The sequence below is a fragment of the Acipenser ruthenus genome, chromosome 11 (genome assembly GCF_902713425.1).
Source record: "Acipenser ruthenus chromosome 11, fAciRut3.2 maternal haplotype, whole genome shotgun sequence".
Classification (NCBI taxonomy): domain Eukaryota; kingdom Metazoa; phylum Chordata; class Actinopteri; order Acipenseriformes; family Acipenseridae; genus Acipenser; species Acipenser ruthenus.
Genome location: NC_081199.1, coordinates 1,055,883 through 1,077,454, shown reverse-complemented (window position 1 = coordinate 1,077,454; position 21,572 = coordinate 1,055,883). Strand labels below are relative to the sequence as shown.

At 41.3% G+C, this 21,572-nt stretch overlaps 1 protein-coding gene across 3 annotated transcripts; it reads right to left on the bottom strand.

Annotated features, from left to right (window-relative positions):
- Positions 1 to 2,276: 2,276 nt before the first annotated feature.
- Positions 2,277 to 21,127, bottom strand: LOC117426887 (thioredoxin reductase 2, mitochondrial-like). 3 transcript variants are annotated; one of them, XR_009330487.1, is made up of 18 exons: positions 20,995 to 21,127; positions 20,509 to 20,574; positions 20,237 to 20,293; positions 19,940 to 20,084; positions 19,241 to 19,315; positions 17,966 to 18,044; positions 17,131 to 17,193; positions 16,818 to 16,888; positions 13,999 to 14,018; positions 13,333 to 13,424; positions 11,898 to 12,072; positions 7,706 to 7,842; positions 5,967 to 6,062; positions 5,473 to 5,565; positions 4,635 to 4,706; positions 4,450 to 4,547; positions 4,011 to 4,228; positions 2,277 to 2,720 (listed from the first exon to the last, which is right to left on the bottom strand). XR_009330487.1 is itself a non-coding variant. In XM_034045056.3 (17 exons), exons 1-17 carry the CDS (start codon positions 21,071 to 21,073, stop codon positions 4,105 to 4,107), a joined length of 1,542 nt encoding a protein of 513 aa, XP_033900947.2. In that variant the 5' UTR covers positions 21,074 to 21,127; the 3' UTR covers positions 2,277 to 4,104. The 3 variants fall into 3 exon arrangements, 2 of the variants coding, with proteins under 2 accessions (XP_033900947.2, XP_058888739.1); XM_034045056.3 differs by having other exon boundaries at positions 2,277 to 4,228; XM_059032756.1 differs by having other exon boundaries at positions 2,277 to 4,228; positions 20,984 to 21,069.
- Positions 21,128 to 21,572: the final 445 nt, after the last annotated feature.

The window sequence follows — 21,572 nt, the reverse complement described above, 5'->3', positions numbered from 1 at the left end:
CAATAAGAATTACATTGTATTCATTTTTGTTTTTTAATGTTTGGGACTTCAACAGTGAAAACTTCAAAATGCATAGCTGTACCAAATGTACCTGCAATATATTATGAACTAGGATTTGTGAACTTCACCTTCAAGTTTGATACATTTCAACAGATGCAGGAGCTCACACTACCCATATTCAGACCAGTTAAGTGCACCACTTTGAACTCGTTTAACCTCCAAAACCTGTTAATCACTGTTCCTTCGAACCTCGCCCATTTATTTCAATAAGGTAGAATGCATTTATTCCAGGGTGTTTGTGGTGGAGTGGCTGTGAAATGAACACGCCAGGTAACCTGTGTAATAATGCTGTTGGGGGAGTGGCTGTGAAATGAACACACCAGGTAACCTGTGTAATAATGCTGTTGGGGGAGTGGCTGTGAAATGAACACGCCAGGTAACCTGTGTAATAATGCTGTTGGGGGAGTGGCTGTGAAATGAACACGCCAGGTAACCTGTGTAATAATGCTGTTGGGGGAGTGGCTGTGAAATGAACACGCCAGGTAACCTGTGTAATAACGCTGTTGTTTTGTGGATCTGCTTTCCCGGTTTGATAACCGTCGCGAGCTGTGGATACAGAGCTCTGTTGTCTTGGTAGCCAGCTGGTTTACATTCAAGTTTGGGCAGAAACTGAAACTTCTTGGGTTTTTTTCTGTCAATTTTCTAGTTCCACCCTGCCCAGCCCTATTCAAATCCCCTGCCGTTTCAAACATGGACAGCTTGCAGGCAGCTCATTGTGCCAATAGAGGTAAGAAGCCTTGCCTGCATTACTTCTTAAGAGTTAATCCTGCACGCACTTTTTTTTTTTGATCGGCTTTGGGCTGAAAAAACTTTTTTTTTTACCCTCCTAATGCATATATAAAAAAAGTTTTAAAAAGTTTAAATAATCTTATTTTGTTTTGGGGAGCTGTGCGCGATTATTATTTTTCTTATAAATTGTTACTATTGGAAGCAAATTCTTGGATGGCTCTCAAACAAGTGTATTTAACTTTTTTCTCCTGAATATTTTGAACAGTGTTAACGCTTCTCGCTGCGGATTGCTTGAGTGCATCAGCTGCCATCACGTGCTGAATGTCACCGACGACTCGCTCCATCAACCCTCAATAGGCAGGATTACGAAGCTGAACAGCTGAAAAGCAGTCAACATGTTGCTCTAAGCACACCTCAACAGGGACTTAAAACCAAATATATTAAAAGACAACGATATGGGATCAGACGACTAGATACCAGGATGACAAACCAATCACATGTTCAGTTATTTCCAACTTCATGTTCGGTTACCTAATTTAAAATAAAGAATGTGAAACACGTCTTAATCAGAACACAAATATTATGATTATTCCACTGTTGATTCAGTGAGCTGGCAAGGCTGAGTCTTTCGGGTCCTCAGGGCTGGAGATCAGACTGCTGCGTAGCAGTTTTCTCCCTTTCCAGGGTTTAAAACAAGCCCGATTAGCCAGTGTGGGTAACTAACTCACGCGTGTCTGATTGAACTCGCTGCAAAACCACGAATGGATCAAACTGCCATGCAACGGGAGTCTTATTTCCATCCTTGGTTCTTGTCAGCACTGATGTTAAAAAGCCACAGTTTTTATATTAAATTTATTTCCAAGGATGAGGACGCAAAAGCCGTCTTTTCCCTCTAAACTCAAGTAAGCATTCCTTGGGATTCTCTTGAATTATCGAGCTATTCTGCTAATGCATGTGCTCATAAAATGGCATTCTCAACAACAGAATCAATACCAGTTGGGAACTGTATCACTTAATTATTACTATTATTATTATAATTATATTAACAAGGAACATACATCATTTGAACCATCACATAAGCAGGATAAGACATTTCATGATTTAAAAGCTGTTTTTGTGAAGACCAATCACTTCTGAAAGGGGGGTGGCTTCTCAAAGCCATTCCCTTCACATTGTTATTGACATGTTTTCAGACTGTAGAAACGCACACTATAAAGTTACCAACCCAGAAATAAACAGCTCAGACTCTTAACTTCGGGGCTTGTGAATTCTTTTAAGAAATGCAAATGCCTGGAAAAACAAAAAAAAGAGCCAATGACAATCTGTAGTGGATAGCTTTGATAATCTAACCCAGGATGCGTCGATGGTTTGTTTCTTTCTTTTAAAATAGTGGATATTTGTGTGCTCTAACAAAAACAAAAAAACATTCTTCTGTTTTCAAGCTGTATGGAGCAAAAGTATTGGAAGGAAGACAAAAAAAAGCATGCTTTCTGTGATAGATTTTTATTGAAATATATATTACAATACATCTGAAAGACAAACATTCATTTCAATGCATTTGGCTGGGGTGCTCGTTGTCATCAGACCTGTCCAGCCCAGTTTGGGTTGAAGCACAAGTCGTCACTGGCCAGCACCCCTGTCATTACCCTGACCTGTACAACACTACTGAGCAGTACCTGAACCATGGTCAAAGCACTCACTCCTCTACAAACATCGAGTAGAGGAAGGATCCGCGTGCGACTTTACTTATACACTGCTTGTGCTACATCTCTGCCACGATGAGGACGGCTTGTGTACAAACGATACATTGTTTCCATCCCCGCAGCCTTACAGTCCTTTCATAACAAAGTGCGCATGATAAACAAGCTCAGGAGGTCTGGGTTATTCTGTCATCACTCCATCCCTGAATAAAGCAAACAAGAGCCGCTGGACTGGGAGGAGAGAAGGGGAAAGATTTGTGACTCCAGCCAAAGGTACAAATAAAGTAGGTAGCAAACCCTCCAAAGCTTTTCTCACTGTTCCTGACTGGATCATTAATCAGTGAGCTTAGATCAGAGTGCATAAATAGAAACAGGCATTTCCTCCCCGGTTTGAACATTTTCCTAAGTCAGTTTTGACCCCTGAGAAACCAATTTGTTTTATTTATTCATTTAAAATCACATAATTTAAAACAATGCAATTTATCATATCTTGAGTAAAGCAGAGTGCACAGAAATGGCATTTTTCTTTATTGGTACAAATTAAATTTCCATATATATATATATATATATATATATATATATATATGTGTGTGTGTGTGTGTGTGTTCCACAGTATTTTTGTATGTATTTTCAGTCCTGAAACATCTATTTTAACAAACTGACCTTGATTATTATTATTATTATTATTATTAGGCTACTCAATACTTAAAATATCCACTATTTTTCTGGTTGCCAAAACAAACTCAAACTAAACAGGCATGACATGCTGATTGATGTGATCATCAAAGCAATACAGTTTTTGTATTTTGAATTTTGTTTTGTTGAGAGAAAGCTGGCAACCCCATCAGAAGGAGACGATCATTATTTGCAATAATGTTCACTTCCTCCTGCTCACTTTTCATTAAAACAAACCAGTCCTGGAGAAGTGGTTCATCAGTAATGAAGTGTGGAATCTCAAGTTTAATTAGTCCTTCTTTTAAAGGACCGGGCCATATGAATCTGCAGAACTTCCTGTTGAAATGCCCAGTTAAATCTTTTTAAAGTAAAGACAGATCGAATGGGACTCTCGTTTCTTAACGGTCAGTACCTTACAGGCATCTATTATGTGCAAACCAGGAGAGGAACATGCTTGGCAACACTCCCACCTTCTGGTTGGGAAATGGAATACTTTTTAGAAGAACCCACAGATTAGTTTAGGCAGTTTGCAGAATATTAGATGAGAACCGTGCAGTGGTGAGCTTTATATGCTATATATTTCAAACCTTTGCATTTATATCAGTGCACAATTCTCTTTTTTCTTTTCTAAAACTGTAGTTATTAACAGTTTCAGAACGCATTAGAAGCAGAAAACCATGACTGTGGGTCTACTCAGTAAGCTCGTGTTGTGCCTCTGTAAAATGAAGTTCAATGCCATTTTGGAGATTACTTGTCTTGTACCCTGGGTCTAACATCTGTAAACAGCACAGACACTGTGGCGCTGTAGAGAAATGTAGAGCCAGTATTCTGAAAAGCTGAAACTACCTGAAGCGGCTGTCCTGTTTTAGTGTGAACTCCCTCCCAGTTGTCAGTCCGGGCATCTCTTGTGAGCTCTTGGGTTCAGGGACAGGGCTTACCCTCAGCACCCTGTGACAGTGGGGTCTAGGCCAGAGCGCTTGGTGATGTTTAACTTGATTATTTCTTCAGCGCTGGTTGGGTGGATGCCCACGGTTGCCATCAGTTGGGTATAGGTGGCACCACACCTGCAACAGGAAAAGGCATGACAGCATCTGTACACATCTCTGCATCATCAGTATGATATACCACAGCCGTCTGTGTCGGTACTTGACTTGCCCCAGTTTTGTGAAAGTGAAAGTTTGGAATTTGGGAATGGCTGCGATTGTGATAATGCTTACTCTGTACAGAGGGGTTAAGCAGCAGAGCTCTATAAAGCCTGAAGGAGGTGGCGGTTTGTTGCTCTTACTTTATCGCAAGGGCAAATCCCTGAGTGACTTCCCCAGCGTTTGGTCCAGTGAAATGGAACCCAAGGATTCGCTGAGCCCCCTCCCGCAAACAGACCATCTACAACATAAAGGAAAGAAAGTTAAGAGGGAAGCACTCCAGCCAGAGACAGAAGGGGTTACACACAGTGCAGAAGCGAATCCTCACCTTGATGTAGCACTGACTGGCATCCCGTTCTGCTACTGTGAACTCTAACGGTTTGTAAAACGCATGAAAAACCTGAGAAACGAGAAGAGAAAATAACACTACCAGTAATTCTAAAGCCCATGCTAAATGAAATAGCACATATGATTTATGATACATGTGCCTTTGGTAATGACGAGAGTTGGGAGGCTCAGTGGTGGAGTCTCTCCTTGCCAGGTGAGGTAAAGGGACATCGTTTCCTGCTGCTACTTTTCTTTTACTGAAAAGGCCTGTAGTTACAAGGTCTAGGCCTGGGCGCACAGTATCGTTCATGATCAGAAACCTGCTTAGCCATGAAAACTGCTACCCTCTATTGGGTGCGTGTGGTCACATGCAGCGCGGCTCCATCATCCCTCCTGCTCAGACGTCAATCACCTTGATGAGTCACAGCGGAATTCTAAAGTGTTTTCAATCTGCTCTCCACAGGTGTTGCAGCCACCCACACAAAAGGATACTGTTAGCACAGAGATGGGGGAGTAACAGCAGAGAACTGACACTGTTAATAAAGAAACAGAACCTCAGCAACTCAACTGGTGCAATCCCAATCCAGTGCAGTAACCTAAAAGCTAAACGTTTCATTACTGGAGAAAACACACAACAAGAAGAATAGCAAAACTCCTGAATACAGCGTATGTCAGGGACTGGGGCCATTCCAAGATAATAGTATGCTTGTTGCACTGATGAGTCTTCCAAAGCAGGCTAGAAGAGCAAGCGCAGGTTTTGTGTGGTTACTGGCGGCTACCAAATACAAAACTGACAGAGTTTGTGTACGATCCCTGGGCTCCCAGTCTCCCAGCTCTACCTCAATGCCGTCCTCTCCGTGCATTCTGACTGCCTCCTCTTCAGACAGCCCCACGCTGCCGTACTCCAGGGGGGTGAACACTGTGGTGGGGACCTGGAATACAGGCACTGAAACTAAATCCAGACTCCGGTGGTCTAGATGCACAGGCGTGTCATTTATTGGAATAATAATCAGAATCCCACCCCCCTCCCCACATGCCTTAGACATAACACTTTTATTAACACTGCTACAATCTTTATTTAACAATATAAGGCATGTCGTCTTGTTTGCATATTGGAAGACGCTATTAAATGGCAAGGATTCTTTTACTGAAAAAAAAAGTGTGTATTATTTTAAGTTCCTAGTTCTTGACACGTCCCTTTATGTCCACCTTGTGGTTTTTAATAAACGTAACATTAAAACGCTTTTAAAGTTAAACCCTGCGCAATAAGGAGCCCTTTAACTGAGCAATTAAAAGCACACGGCAGGTGAGCATTTATAGTGTTTTTACTCACACAGTCGTAGTCCATCAGTTCAGAGGATTTGCCGAAGAGCCGACGAGCCAGGAGTTTGCCTGCTTGGATAGCTGTGGGGGTCAATTCAGGACGCCCCTAAAATTACAAGAAACGCAAAATCACTTCAATTAAAAACAGCAAAGAAAAAATATGCAGGACAACTAATAACACCACTTACTCAAAAAAAAAAAAAAAAAAAAAAACCTCAAACCTAGTTACTGAATGTTATCTACCACACAGTATGTCTTCACCCAAGGTCTCTGAACTGGCTGACTGTCTGGAATTCTTCTAGATATAAACTGAACCCAAGGTTAAAGTCTGAGCTTCAGTTTTAATGCAGCTGTTAAGTAAGTACTGCAGGTTGATTGCTGTGGCTAACACTACAGCCAGATATACATCAGCTTGTTTGCTTTGGCTTCTCCAGTTGGGGCTCTTGAAACAAATGTGAACACATTAAGATTAACCGGACAGACTCACATTTACCTTCCTCCACATCGTGGCTTAGATGATTCTACCACATTTTAAATGACCCTGAACTCTGATGGAGTTTTTACATACACCAATGATGCTAAATGAAGCTGGTTTGATTTTAATGTATACAGCGCAAGGAATGATGAATATTCAAACTGAATTTCAGTATGAAAGAAAGCAATTAACACGTCAAACAACATGAAAATGTTGGCTCACGTTGACCGCAACAGGTTTTGTTTTCAAGCTCTGTGCAGAACAGCACTCCTCGTTCTTTTCATGGAGGAACGGTTTTGGTGACAGCATGGCACGTAGTCGCTCAGAGGAGAGGGCAGCAGGGGAAACGTACTACATCAGATCAGAGAATAATCGCTTCTTCAGGGAATTATTTTGTTTAAAAAGTTGCTTCCATTGTTTTGAACAGAAAGGCTTTGTACTCGGTGCTAGGCAACAAGTCAAAATACAAGATATCATGAAAAGAAAAGGATTTGGGCTTCCTGAGATCTGACTGCAACACAACTTTTCTGACATGTTATGAAGGATATTACAAACGTATTTTTTCTTTTAAAAATAACTTGCACTGGCTGGACTACAATACAAATAGGGGAACTGCGTTTTGTCGGCTAATTAATCATTTAAAATATAAATACGAGGGTAGCCATCTGTCAAGTACAATTATCAAATAAGTGACGTATCAACAAGCACATTCAGTGAGAGCAGAGTCCTCAGCAGTGGAAACAGTTAAGTGTTTTCCGTGCCACCCAAGTCTGATCATTAACATGCATCTCTTGCTCACATTTCCCCAGGTACTCTTCAAGCGTTTATCATACTTTGGTTGTTTCAGAAGGACTGCTTCTGTTAAATACGAAATCTCAAAGTATTTAAATTGCAAAGCGTCATTCTCACTTCTCATCTGTCAAGAGAGCGGCTATCTTCTCACGCATCTGTATTTCAGGAGTCAAACACAGCTGGCAGGATTTCAAACGAGACAGAACATTTAGACCGCAGTTCGCGTTTACAGTTTTGTGAACCTGTCATTTCCGACGTTCCATTTGGCTTATTTTTTTGTTTTCTTAAAAAGCGGTCCTTTGCATTTCAAAACTGCAATGGCACAGCCTACAGAAAGACACTGTGCAGACGGGGCCCATGCAAGCTTCCTCTCAATCCAGCCCACTTGGCTGCTGAGACCTACAAGCTCGTTTCACTGTTCATCCGGGACACACTCTCTGCAGCACACCTCACTCCTCAAGTGCACAGTGATCAGGACTCACCTCGGCGATATCTCCGATAGCGTAGATGTGAGGAACGGACGTTGCTTCGTCGGCAGAGACGATAATCTTCCCAGTTTCTCTGTTCATTTTCATTCCTACTTTTTCCAGATTGAGGGCTCTCGTTTCTGGGGTCCTGCCTGAAAATTTACAATTAAATGAATTAATACACATCCACATCACTTGTTAAACTTTTTTTTTTTTTTTTTTTTTTTTTTTTTTTTTAAATCCACAGGCTAATTAGGTACATGTTATAGATTTGTTTTAATCAGTATAAATCTGTTTCTCTTTTGTATTATAACTTTCAGTTCTCTTCTATTTAGCTCAGGTAATTAAAACGTGCACAAAACGATTATTTAATAAAGAGAGATTTACAAAGCATACGTAATTTAACTGAAAATAACTCCCTCATATTTAATTCATATACCCAGTGCACTTACTACAGTATAATCAATTCACGATTTAAATTACATTAGCCAGGATGCTGAAACAGCATTTAAAATAGAAGAAATGAAAAAATGTAACCTAGAACAGTCCTAGATGGGACTATATAGAAGCTGTGGGTCTATGCTGGGTCACTGAACTGAAATGTTCTGTACGTTAGGAAATGGAACTGCATAAGCACTGTTAAAATCTGTTCAAGTGTAAGTGCTGTTTGAATGTGTTTAAGAGCCGGGCTGAAGAAATGGGAGCTCAGACAGGGCTTCTCACATACAAACCCCTTGGGAAATCTTCACATTGGGCATCTGAGAGGTTTGCTTCATTTGTTACTGTATTGCATTAGATCACCACTATAGGACACCAGCCTGATTTCAATATTTGCTCATAACAAACTCAGTTTCAATTTAAAAGTACACTGTACGGTAGCAAACATTTTCAAATTTTCCCGACTCCTGAATTTCCAGATACAACATATTTTATGTTAACACAGACTTAAGGAGCTCGGAAACAAAGTAAAGCCTGTCTTTTCAACACAGATCTCATTATCAGTAAACATTTATATGAATCATTCCACTGTGCAGCTACCATCTGCTCCCAGCGTGTCACGTCTCGGTGCCTGTGGGAGCATTTCTGTGGATACATTTTCATCTGCCTCTACCGTACTTCCTCTGGGGGGGCTGGGTGAAGCTGTCGACACAAGGCGATCTGTCTGTCTGTCTGTCCCCCTCTCCTGTTGGGCTTGCAGGAGATTTCAGTCTACTGTTACTCTTCTCCCCCCCCTCTAAAATATCTATCTAAACCCCCCTCCTCAAGCCCCTTTGCAGCACAGCCACTGATGCTATCGTGCTCCAAAAATAATAAAACGAGGGGACCTTATCTTGGCTGAGCCATGAAACAACTTCCTCCTGATGTGTGTGTTTGGATTGTGAGAGCTGGACACTTTGCACATGGAGTGTTCATTTAGATTGGAATGGGGAGGGGGGTGGGTACTTGCTCTTGCACATGGAGTGTTCATTTAGATTGGAATGGGGTACTTGCTCTTGCACATGGAGTGTTCATATAGATTGGAATGGGGTACTTGCTCTTGCACATGGAGTGTTCATTTAGATTGGAATGGGGTACTTGCTCTTGCACATGGAGTGTTCATTTAGATTGGAATGGGGAGGGGGTGGGTACTTGCTCTTGCACATGGAGTGTTCATTTAGATTGGAATGGGGCAGGGGTGGGTACTTGCTCTTGTTCCTGTAGCACAGATACATACTGATTATGCGTGGACTGTAACAACAGGTGTAAAAGAAATGCAAAATATTAACCAAGTAAAGGAAATGCAAGTGTTTCAAATGTACTGCTACGATGTTGTAACACTCCACAATGAGATCATTTCTTCAAAACATACCTAAGGCGGTTACTTCAAATTGTCATTATTAAGCTACGTCTTTGTCAGAATGTTCTGCTTAATCCTCAGTCCTCACAATACAATACTTTACTTTCTAAAGAGGCGCAATACAAATCTATTTGCGCAAACTGCTCTGCAGACTTGAGCCATTCCTGGCTGCTCGCTATGACAAAACCCAGAGGCATGCAGTAAATCAGCCCCTTGGGTTTTTAAGCGTTGCGTACAGACCGCGAGCGACTACATAAAAGGCATCAAAACTTAAATAATTAACAGCCGGTTATTGTGAAGCTGGTTCAAGTTTCAGTTTGATTTCTTCCTGTCATATGGTTAAGAGATCAGCTTGGAGCTGGCAGTCTATTGTAACCTGCACACCGTTCCTTAAAGCTGCTGGTGTTACCAGCTAACTGAGGAGGGTTAGTATGGGCCGTTTTCAATCCAAGATGATACTGACTGACTGACCGACCTATGCAGTACTGTACACAGGCGAGTCGGTCAGATATTGATCTTGTTCAGTCATCGCCGACATACTCGGTGTTTTGCATGCCAAGGTGTATTTGCAACAACGCTGCCCATTAGTTAACTTTGTAGGCTACCCAACAGCTATCCAATAACATATACTTGATTTAATAAGCTTTTGGTCTTCTCACATTTTCACTCCCACTCCAACCAAAAACGAAAGAATATATATATATTTTTTTTTTCATAAAATTGTGCATCTGGTCCTAACTTTTTTTTTTTTTTTTTTAAATACACATTGTTCATTTTATCAGTGTGCAATTTCTCTTTGCCACTTCTGCTTCCACTGGCAGCATCCTTGGAAACGGGGCGTTAGTGCCAGCTGGATACACCCTGAACAAATAAATAAATACAACAATCTTCCTCGTAGACTAAGCAATCCTGCCTGTGGGACTGGGAAGAGCGGGGGGGAGAAGATGGTGGGGATTCTGGTCAGCATTTTAATTGGGAGACCTGGCAGACAGGAAATCCTCAATACTGCTCCGTTTCCTAACCTATTATCCAAGGGACCCGACGTGGGCGAGCTGGTGTAAAGAGAAATAATGAATCAGAACCCAACACGCCAATCAGCCATTGGGAATGCACCCCTGGCGGTGGAGAATGAATTCCAGGGTGAATATAAGAGAGGATTCCAGACTGCCCTGGATACTGCTGCTATTGTGAAACAGCAGCCCACTTTTCATCAAATCAACGTGAAATACAAAAGTACAAAGGCTGCTTAATCATAACAAGCATTCAGCTGTACGCTTCGAGGAAGAAACCGTCTTTCAGCGCTCTGGCTCGAACCAGATTAAAAGAGAGAGGAAAGGGAATAGAATGATTCACTTCAACCCCACGCAACTCTCCACTGAACTATACATTTACATTCCAGTCTACGATCCGCAGTAAGAAAACACAATGCGAGCACAGAACACTTCTTTATCAAATAACCAGTCAATGCTTAACATAATCTTTAGACTTAATGAAACTATGAAATCCCTTTGCTGTTACACCGCTCCAATACACCTAGAGGTACGCGCATGACTTACAGAATCTCAAACGTATGAGTGAATGAACTGCGTCTGCAGAAACTCTACAGTATTACTTGCACAGAGCCAGAGTGTGAGTCCAGCTAGCACCATGCGAGTACAGCAGTCAAGGATGAACGGCAAGACTGACACGCCAACAAACATTTCACTTCAAGCCCCTATATCGAAGTTACAAACAAAGAAACACAGGCATTGATTCATTCCAAAAAGCGAAAGGCAGATTTAGAAATTCAAACACTTTTAAAATGCTTTTGACAAGCACAAAAAAAAAAAGTGGCATGTCTTTGTTACTTTAAAAATCAGGACATCAAAAAACAGCACAAAAGCAACATTGGCAATACAAAGTGAAAAAAAAAAAAAAAAAAGAAAGGAGCGATTGAAATCCTCATTTCCGCTGCTGGAGCCTTCTTCAGGAAATCCACACAGAGAGAACAAAAGAGGGAATTCAGCATCCCGCTGCACTGGCACTTCCTGATGGAGAAAGCCTGCTCTCCAGCATGTCAATTTCAAACTTCCCTTTTTATTTCCATCATGTCATTTTACTGCCTTGTTTTTGATTTTGATATTTGTTCTCCCTGCTGACGAAGCAGTGTCCCAGAAAAGTATTGTGGGATGCCAGTGATGTGTGAAGTGAATTCGCCCCTCCACGCTGCACCTGACTCCATGACCAGTGACCATACTGCAGCAGTGCTTCACCACTAATCTTACCTACAAATGAGCTTTCGCTCATGTGTCACGATACGTGGCTCTATTACGCTGTGATACAGAAAGTCACGACTCGCTGGTAAAACGGTTTAGTGCACATCATCCTTACCTACTGCCCACAGCACTGTATCAAAGGTATCCTGGTCCTCTTTACCAGAGTCCAGGTCTGTCCAGGAGACCAGCAGGCGCCCCGTCTCCAGCTTTTCCACTTTGGAAGGGCTGCATTTCCAGTGGAACTTGGTACCATAAGACCCCATGTAATCCGTCACTAGGCAGGCAATTTGCTGCAAGAGATACAAGACCAAAATTAGCAGAGTTAACACATACTTCAGGGTTCAAGCTCCAAATTATTACATTGTGACAACTTACCCATAACTGACCTGGGCGCTATCATCAATTCTAATCAGCACAAGAAAAACAAACACATTTCATAAACAGAAATCATTGCAAGGCTTGTAAGCAGGGTACCAAACACCCAAACCCACCACACAGCCCCGGGCAGTTAAACATTGGGGTTTGTGAAGAAAGCCCCTGCTGCGGCAATACTGCCAGGCTCAGACAAAAGATCAAGTTAAAGCCCTTTTGTAGAAACCAATTATAAGATTGCACAAGGTCAACACTTGTAAAACTTGCTATTGCAGTTCTTGGGTCTTGCAGGGCAGAATTCTTAGTGACTTTGACTAGAGACTAAGTGCTAATTGTACTTGAGCCCTTGCTTCTGTCTTGTGAAACAGGCTGGCTGAGTGTGTTTCCTATAGTTTGAAAGCAACTCATTCTCATGGTGGAGAGACGGAGCTGTGATCTGAGCCTGCCCAGCAGCATAATGTCAGTGTCACCCATCTCAAGCATGCAATGGAGACCATTACTCTATAAATATACACCGGGCAGAGTAACCTGCTACCTCTCCCTGGAGCTGGAAAAGGAACCACTAAATCAGCCAAAAACATGCCGTTTCAGAAGCGTGCAGAGACAGCATTCACTGTGAGTAGATAATGGATCGGTTTCTTAGAGCAGTGTTTCTCAACCCCGGTCCACGGGGACCCTTGTGTGTTCTGGTTTTCATTCAACTGAGCTCTCAATTACTTAACTAAACCCTTAATTGAACCAACAATTAGCTTAAATAAGGCTTCTTAATTGTTTTCAGCTCTTAAAGAGTTGGAGATTAAGTTAATTGTAAAATCGTGCAAGTAACTTAAAATCTGCAACTTATTAGGAGCCGAGAACGATTAAAAAGGTCTAATTAAGCAAATTATTAGTTCAATTAAGGGTTTAGTTAAGTAATTGAGAGCTCAGTTTTAACAAAAACCAGAAGGCACAGGGGTCCCTGTGGACTGGGGTTGAGAACCACTGCCTTAGAGGATACTGAAATTACAGCTACTAGGAGCCTGAGGAGCTGTAGGCTAATTATTGCACACACACACACACACACACACACACACACACTTGCGTGATATTCACTGCACACTACAGTGGGAATCTCAACCAGGATCTCTACACACAGGGTGAGGTTTGACACAGAAGTTGTTTAATAATGAAAGAAACACCTGATCGAATCCTCGCAGTGGAATGCTCCTCACCATCACCGAGGTGTCCAAACCGATGCCTGTGAGAAAGCCAGCGCACTCAAGGGCAACATCTTGCAAACCGTCACGTCAAGGAAGAGAGCGAGCTGCAATACCTTTATTATTATTACTGTACGCTTACATTATGACTTTCCAGGCTTACTAACTACAGCATTCCAGCAAGAGGGAGTGGAACTGGACATAGTAAAGAAAAACAGGAGTCAAATAACTGGGCACTCTAAATGAAACAAAAAAGAAATACAAAATAGGAGCATCTACAAAACAAGAACTGTACTCGGGTATTTGAAGCCCATACTAAGGATCCCTTTAAGCCACGTGTGCGGGTCCTGGAGACCCTTACAACACTGATCTTGTGATACTACCTTTCTTAATGCAGGCTCGGATGCAACCAGAGCCGGTCAGTGCTGCAGGTTGACAACAGGAAAGGAAGAATGCTCTCCTTCAGGGCAAACCACCCCTTTGAAATCTCCCCAGCTGCTCTGATAATTCAGTGAGTGAAAACTCACCCAGTCCCCCGAGAGGGTTAAAAACTAAAACCAACGACCAAGACAGGATCAGAGTCACAGTCTTCCCATGCAGATGGGACCAAACGCAAGTATATTTACTGCAGCATGTTTTTAAGGATACAGCTGGCACCAACAACCAACCTAAAGAGAAGAGAAATAAAAGTAAAAAAAAAAAAAATTAAATACATACAATATGGTTGTGTCTGTTGAAGAACTAGCAAAACTTAATATCTGGAAAAATTATCTGCAAATGAAACTTGCACAACTTTTGTAGGAAAACAGTTAAAAAAACGTAAAAAAAACAACAAAAACCTGCGTGTCATTTTAGCTTGTCCTTTAGAGGGTAACTGTACTGTACAGTGATTTTGTTTCTATATACAGCCTAAATAGAGCACATCTCCTGCCACATGATCCCTGCAACAAAATGCTCCCTTGTAAATGATACAGAATTGCCCTATTCATTCACAGCGAAAGGAAAGACTAGAGCAAGAGATGTGTGTGTGTGTGTGGCCTCGGTGAATCATTCCTTTAATCCATCTGAAAGATAAGGTGCTGCTAGGATACATCATTGTAATGTCACTGCTAATCCCTGCAGCTGCTAAACGCTATATCCCAGTCTCAATGCACGGTACATATCGCAGGCCAAGACCAGCCTTTCCAGCTCCTTTCCCTCCAGCAGGGAATGCTGCTGCACTTCAGCTTTCCCTTCAGTTCACCTTGACAGGTAAGTGCCGTGCAGTCATTCACTCGAACAAAGCAGGCACATTTCATACAAGCACCCCCAGCTTGCAACTAATGTACAGCTGTACTTAACATCTACTGTCAGCGGGATTAGGGGATTAGACAGGGCGGGAGGGCGGGGACTTTTAGCTACTTTTGAGCACTGTACACTATTTATATAGACACAGCCAGGCTTACGAATAGAAACTGGTTTTGTTAAAAAAAAAAAAAAAAACAGGGATCTGTAAATCTGTTCCCAGGCAGAGTGGCTACAACTAACAAAATCTTTCTGCACTTCAAAAAACAGTTTTCATTACAGTACATCAGGCAAGCCACCATCCATTACATGTTCGATAAAAAATAAAATAAAACATGCTGCAGTTAACAGAACAGAACAGTTGATAAAACAGGGACCTGGTCCACTCCCTGTTATCAGAGAGGGCTCACATATTCAACATGGGTCAGGGACAGCTACAACGTGCAGAGGATTTGGTTCTCGAGTACTTAATGAATTTCGCGTCTCCTCCAGCCCTAGCGAATGTTATCTGGTACACAGGGAGCTGTGATGACAGCCCAGACACTGAAACTCCCTCAGTCCCAGTTTCCAGAGGGAGCTCAGTATGCAGGACTGTGCCCTCCTGTTTGGCTGACCCTGATCGGTGCCTCCAGACTCATTAATGGCACTTTCCACAGATCCTCTCTGGCACCGAGTGAACAAGCACAGCAACGCTACTGTAGCCCCCGCAGGCTTTATTTAGACTAAGACTCAGGAATGTGACGGGTAAACATTATACTCCCTTAATACACTGTTACAACTTGCACTCAAAGTCCAGTGGACAAAAGAGGTCTTGGAAAAGGACACATTTCACAGTTATAAATCTTGCAAGCATGAGCTTTATTTTTTTTAGCCATTACCTTTAAAACCAGAATTAACACATACTATGTTTTGAGTTCATTTAATATGAATATCTGTTCTCAACTCTGCAATAAGTGTTACTTTTAAAATAATTTATTTGAGATCCCGTTGAACTGGTTTTCAATTCTATTCTGCAGTGAACCAATCAATATGGAAACACAGAATATATTTAGCAATATGGAAGAAGAAATGATCTTGTTAGGACAGACAAAGCATTCGGGAGACTGACAAATGGCTTGCATTTTTGGCAAGAAAGAACAAACCAATTTGTTCTGTTCAGTAGTTTGTTTTTTCAATTATTTCTCCTAGCTGCAAGCTGCAGAGGTCTGGCTCATCAAGTCAAAGTAACCAGGAGGAGGCTCCAACAGGTTCATTTATGTAAAGGGTTGACAAGACTCCCTCTAACTGTTGTGGACGGGGTTGTTTTTGTCAGATAGATTTATTACTGGTCATGCTTTTGTTAAGAAGTGAATGATGATGACGGGACAGGCAGAAACAGCCTGTTTTTAATGGGTTAAAACAGACCACAACCCTCCAGTTGTATGGAGAACCCTTACTGAAGCACTGACGAGTAAATGCACTGCGGGCTGTGCAGTATTCCAGCACTGACTTAACTGTTAAGGTAGCTGAACCCCCAGCTCTCAGTCTGTGGGCTGCTCCCACCTCAGCACACACTCTGAAAGAATTCCTGCACTGCTCAGACTCAGGTGTGCGGTGAAGTGGCTCCGCCCCGGAGTTACAGATCACTCTCTTGGGTGTGCAGCAGTTTTAAATTGCTGCAGGGGATATTAGTAAGGATGCTTGGAAGCCAGCTTGTCAAACTCTCCATCAGCTGCTATCCATCCAGTACCATCTGTGTCAAAGACGGCAGATTTGAAAAAATAAATAAAATAAAATGATGGACAAGTCCTAATAATCTATTACACTACAACCTCTAGCCAAAAAAAAAAAAGTTAGTGCTGTAAGAATAATGAATATATACTGCCGCCAAGTGGTCAGCTCTGAGCTACAGCAATCAATGCACCATATGCTGCAGCATCTGCATTTCTGTAAGCAGCAGTTACTGTGCTGCGATGCAACACTCTCATCAAACAGCTTCATCAGCCCTGCATTCACTGCCTACACAATGCAAGCCAAGCTGAAAAATAAACAGTGATTATACCTTATACAGGACGCCTACAACGTTTCTGTTCACTGGGTATGTGATGTTATTGTATACCCACTTACCAATGAAGTGGTCATATTCACTTTTCAAAAGAAAATATGCACATGTCAGATTGCATTGGAGCAAAGTCTTTACTCACGTTTTTCCAGGTGATTCTTTCAACCAGAAAATGTCATCGCTTGAAATTCCGTATTCCAATGATCCAGGAATCTGGAACGCACATTCAAACAAAGGGGTCTAGTGTCTGACTCACTGTCTGCAGGGTGCTTTGAATAATACTCAGTATTAGGAAAACTTCCTTTATATTTTACTTAGAAGAAATGTATTCATTCATTTGTAAGGCAATTGTCAGAATGCATTGAAGGTCACCCTTTATAAAATGGAAATGTGTGTACAGTATGGAATGTATTGTTATCACAGTTAAACAAGAGAGGGCTTTGCTGGAGACTCACATGTGTGGGGTACTTTGGCCGTCCTCCAGTTGCAATCACAATATTCCCAGCAGTAAAGACAGACTGCAGATAAACATACCAGCCGTGTTAATTTAATTCACTGAGCACAGTGAAAACAAACACACGAAAAAAAAAAAAAAAAAAACTGCACAGAACAGACATCACACCATCTGATTCAATTATACAGATTCAATATACTGAGCAAAGTCAATACCGAGATGTAACCCTTCTAAAGAAACCACTGTAATTTAAATTCAGTTTACATTTAATGAGCAATACATCGGGTCAGCTTGGGGTAGCCTGCTTCTCAACTCCAAATGACACATGCTGAAAATATAAAAGTTGCAGCTAAATGAACATTATGTTGATTAATTGCTTGGGTACTGTAGGCTTCCAAAAGCCTATCCTGTAGTGCACCACTGTAAACACTCTACAAATGATTGCATGCAAAGGGATTCAGATGCGGATCTCATTCCACCGGTTCCTAAACACTACTATTCTATTATTACTTTGGCTCACTGATGTTTGACTGTACATTTTCCTGTATAGATTTGACAGCAGAAGCATCAAAATCTGGTACAGAATACACTTACAGCAGTATCACCCGACAACACTCAAACATTACATATTAAAGGAATGGATACCATGGTGTCAGGTAGCCTTCTGAATTCAATGAGCCCTCTGGTGTTTTCGTTTTTTTTTTTTTTTTTTTTTTTTTTTATTTTAAATACAGTACTGCAGGACGATGTGAGGTAACAGGTGTCTGGAGAACGGAGAGTCTGATTTAAAAACAGATTCACAGATTTGTCAGGGCAGTATTGGATATCCTTCTTACCTCTTTGCCAGTTTTTGACACTGCCCTGACAGTGTGTCCATCCATCAGGCTGCCTTTGAGGTTCAAATACTTTACTTTTCTGTAAAAAAAAAAAAATTATATATATATATATATATATATAAACACAATACTGTTTCCCTAGACTTTGCTTTTAACGCCCAATTTCACCTAGCAGAAGTCTCTCACACAAATAAAAGGTTGATTAAAAAGTTGGGGAGTGAAAACCTGTTGTGTGATCTGTCACTGGAATAACCCATAGCTGCAGGAAACTTTATTACGCTTCAGTAAAGATGCCTGACATTAACAGTACTGACATTCTTCCTTTCTCATTACCTCAAATAATATACAGGACAATAGCTTTGACATAACAGTTCTTAGTGTAGCTACATTTACATGGTTCCTGTAGATACTGTACTTGCTATTTCAGCACCTGTTTACCCTGCAGCAATTCAGTTTGCTTCCAGTAAAGTGCTCACTGTAGGATCTGATCATCCCGTTGCACTGACAGGTTTTTCCCTATTGTGTACAGGTTCTACACAATAAAGAATGAAAGACGATACTGATCTACATGCAAACACAAAACTAGAGAGAGAGAGAGAGAGAGAGAGAGAGAGAGAGAGAGAGAGAGAGAGAGAGAGAGAGAGAGAGAGAGAGAGAGAGAGAGAGAGAGAGTGAGAGAGCGGTGCTCTTGTTACGGATCAAAACTGTTTTAAAATCAAAATGCTGCAGACAAAAACTCCCAGTAGACATTACTAGAAGAAGGAAAAACATTTTGTTTTGCACACAGTTACACTGCAGTTCATTAAGGCTATATGGTATGTTTGAAAGTGCTGGGGTCAGTTATTTAACCTATACATACAGTAAGCAACATATTATTCAGTTGTTTCCACCTAGATCAAATCCTTTTTTATAATGGCGTGTGCATGTAGAGTATAATGCGGAATTTCTTTCGGCACTATAAAAACAACTTCAGTACTCCCTCGTTTTTCCGCTACCCGACTTAAATCACAGAATTAATTCATTCAATATTGAAACTCTGAATTAACGAAGGACCCTAATACTGTACTGTACTGCCAACACTGCTAAACCGCAAATCAACCCCATTTGTTAATTTTACAATTTTGATACAGCATGGCAAACTGTGCTTTGTTATTACCGACATTAGATAGATAGACAGATAGATAGATAGACAGATAGACAGATATTATTTGACCCACAAGACTGGGATGCAGAGCCTCCTGAACAGGTGGTTGACTGAGCAGATCTCATACTCACTTGTCCTGCAGCTGGACTCTGTGCCCCCAGTTCAGGGACCTGATGTAGTCCTGAACGGCTGGTGCCATGGTCAACCTGAAATTCAATAAAAATGACCAGTCATGTCCTGTTTGACCAACGTAGTCTAGCCCAAAGCTGGGACCCTGAGTTCAAGTCTTTGCTCTGTAACTGTAAATCTGTGCAGACACAAGATGTCGAATCTCATCTGACCTAACCTTAGTATTGTAACGTTACTGCATGATACTGCACAGTGAATCAAACAAACACCCTTTTGCTGCTGCTCCATTTTCACTCCATCGTGTTGCAATAAGTCTCCAGCAGATGCTGCTAAGAAAGCTACCTTGGACAGGAGGCCTCCAGTGATCTGCACTGCAGAAATCGACTGCCTCTGCAGCTGGAAGAAGTCAAGTTAATGGAGGAACAGCACAGTAGTTGTCTGCATTTTTTTTAGCCCATTGATGAAGTTCATGGACTGCATCTTAACTGTGTGTTAGTTTTACAACTGAGAAATCCCAACTAAATAATTACTGTTATCTTTAAGAAGTAATAATAATAATAATAATAATAATAATAATAAATGCTTATACAAGAACAACTACTCCTGACTATCTTTGCTCTTTTGTTTTGTTATTTGTTTCTCGGTGTTTGTGTCGATTAGAGGGGGCACACCGAACTCCTATGCCATGACTGGAGTCTCACCAGTCGTGGGTGATTGGGCTGGGTATCCTCCAGCCATACTTCTGGGCATCTTTAACAGCACCTCCGAGAAGAGCAGCCTGGTGCATTAGTTTCTTGGGAATGCAGCCCACATTCATACAGGTTCCACCGAGGCCCCACTTGGTACCTAGATTGAAAAGTTAACATGCAGAATGAACACCAGTTGTCACTTCAAAGAACCATCATAAAAGCACCCCATACTATGCTGTAGGGTTCATCACTTCAAAGAACCATCATAAAAGCACCCCATACTATGCTGTAGGGTTCATTGCTGTATACCTTTAGGGGAAGATTCCACATAATCTAACACAGCGACTTTCTTTCCGAACTGAGCAGCTGAAAAACAGAACATCACACAGAAAAGTACATTAGAAATACAAAACGTCAGTTACGTTTTTTTTTTTCTTCTGTGTGACTTACTAAACTAAACAGATCAAACCGCTATGCACTGGGAGTCTTATCTCCATCCCTTGCTACTGTCTTGTGGGCGAGTGGCAAAATAGAGCAGGTTTCAGTGAAGACAAGGTTGAAGTTTAAAACCAGTGACTTACCTTCTTTTGAACAAGCCAGGCCGCCTGATCCTCCACCGATAACCAAAAGATCATAGTCATGTTTATCTGAACAAAATAAAAAATACAGTACAGAAGCAGTATGCATCTCCAATGTATGTCCTGATCACATTACAACTATTATCATTATTATCATTATTATTATTATTATTATATTACTCGGTAAATGCGACTTTGCTACGTGGACACTTGCCATATCCCTACTATTATGTTACTGTTCCTTTACCATATTAAACAGCACTAAACTGTAGAAGGTACATTTTTTAAATGATGCTACAAAGGACTTTGAACATTTAAATATCGCACTGTAATACAGAGACTAACAAATAATAACTAACTGGAACTATATAGCCACGGTTCACATTGCCATTGGAATGCACTGCAGATCTCTGAAATCAGTACAACGCCGTCGTGTAACTGTAACGACCTTACATTTACAGAAACATGTGATACACACCGAGACATTACCTGACAGCTGTCTTCTGGCTGCATTTTGAAAGAAAGCTGCCGGTTTTAACCGGTGTCTCCATTTACAGAGGGCAGCCATGTTGTTTATTAAGCAACAGGACCCCGCTGGGTAAGCTGTCTGCCGCGGTGCCTGAAAATTAAGCAACCAGAAAAATACATTGTTACACAATAACTTGTGTAACTGTGAACAATGCAATTAACCTGGAGTGTCCGCTAAATCGTTATTACCGAATTTACTACCACATGCCTGTTAAATATATAACCCCAAACGCGTGAGATGTATGTATTATAGATTCATTATACTGCAATATATAGTTAATATATAGCATGGTCAGATAACGATACAATCCCATGTTTTTTGTAAGGGTCAGCAAGGGTACAGTGAAATGTACTGTATGTATAGTGAAATGTACTGGTATTCTGTAAGCATGGTATTTATACATCAACCTCATTGCCAGCTTGTTATGGTAGTTGGCCAGAGTAGCAATGTAAGGCTTTTCACACTAAAGCTTTGTCTTCATTGTGGCCTCAGTGAAGAATAAAGTGTAGGGCTGTCCATACAGTACACTGTACGGCTC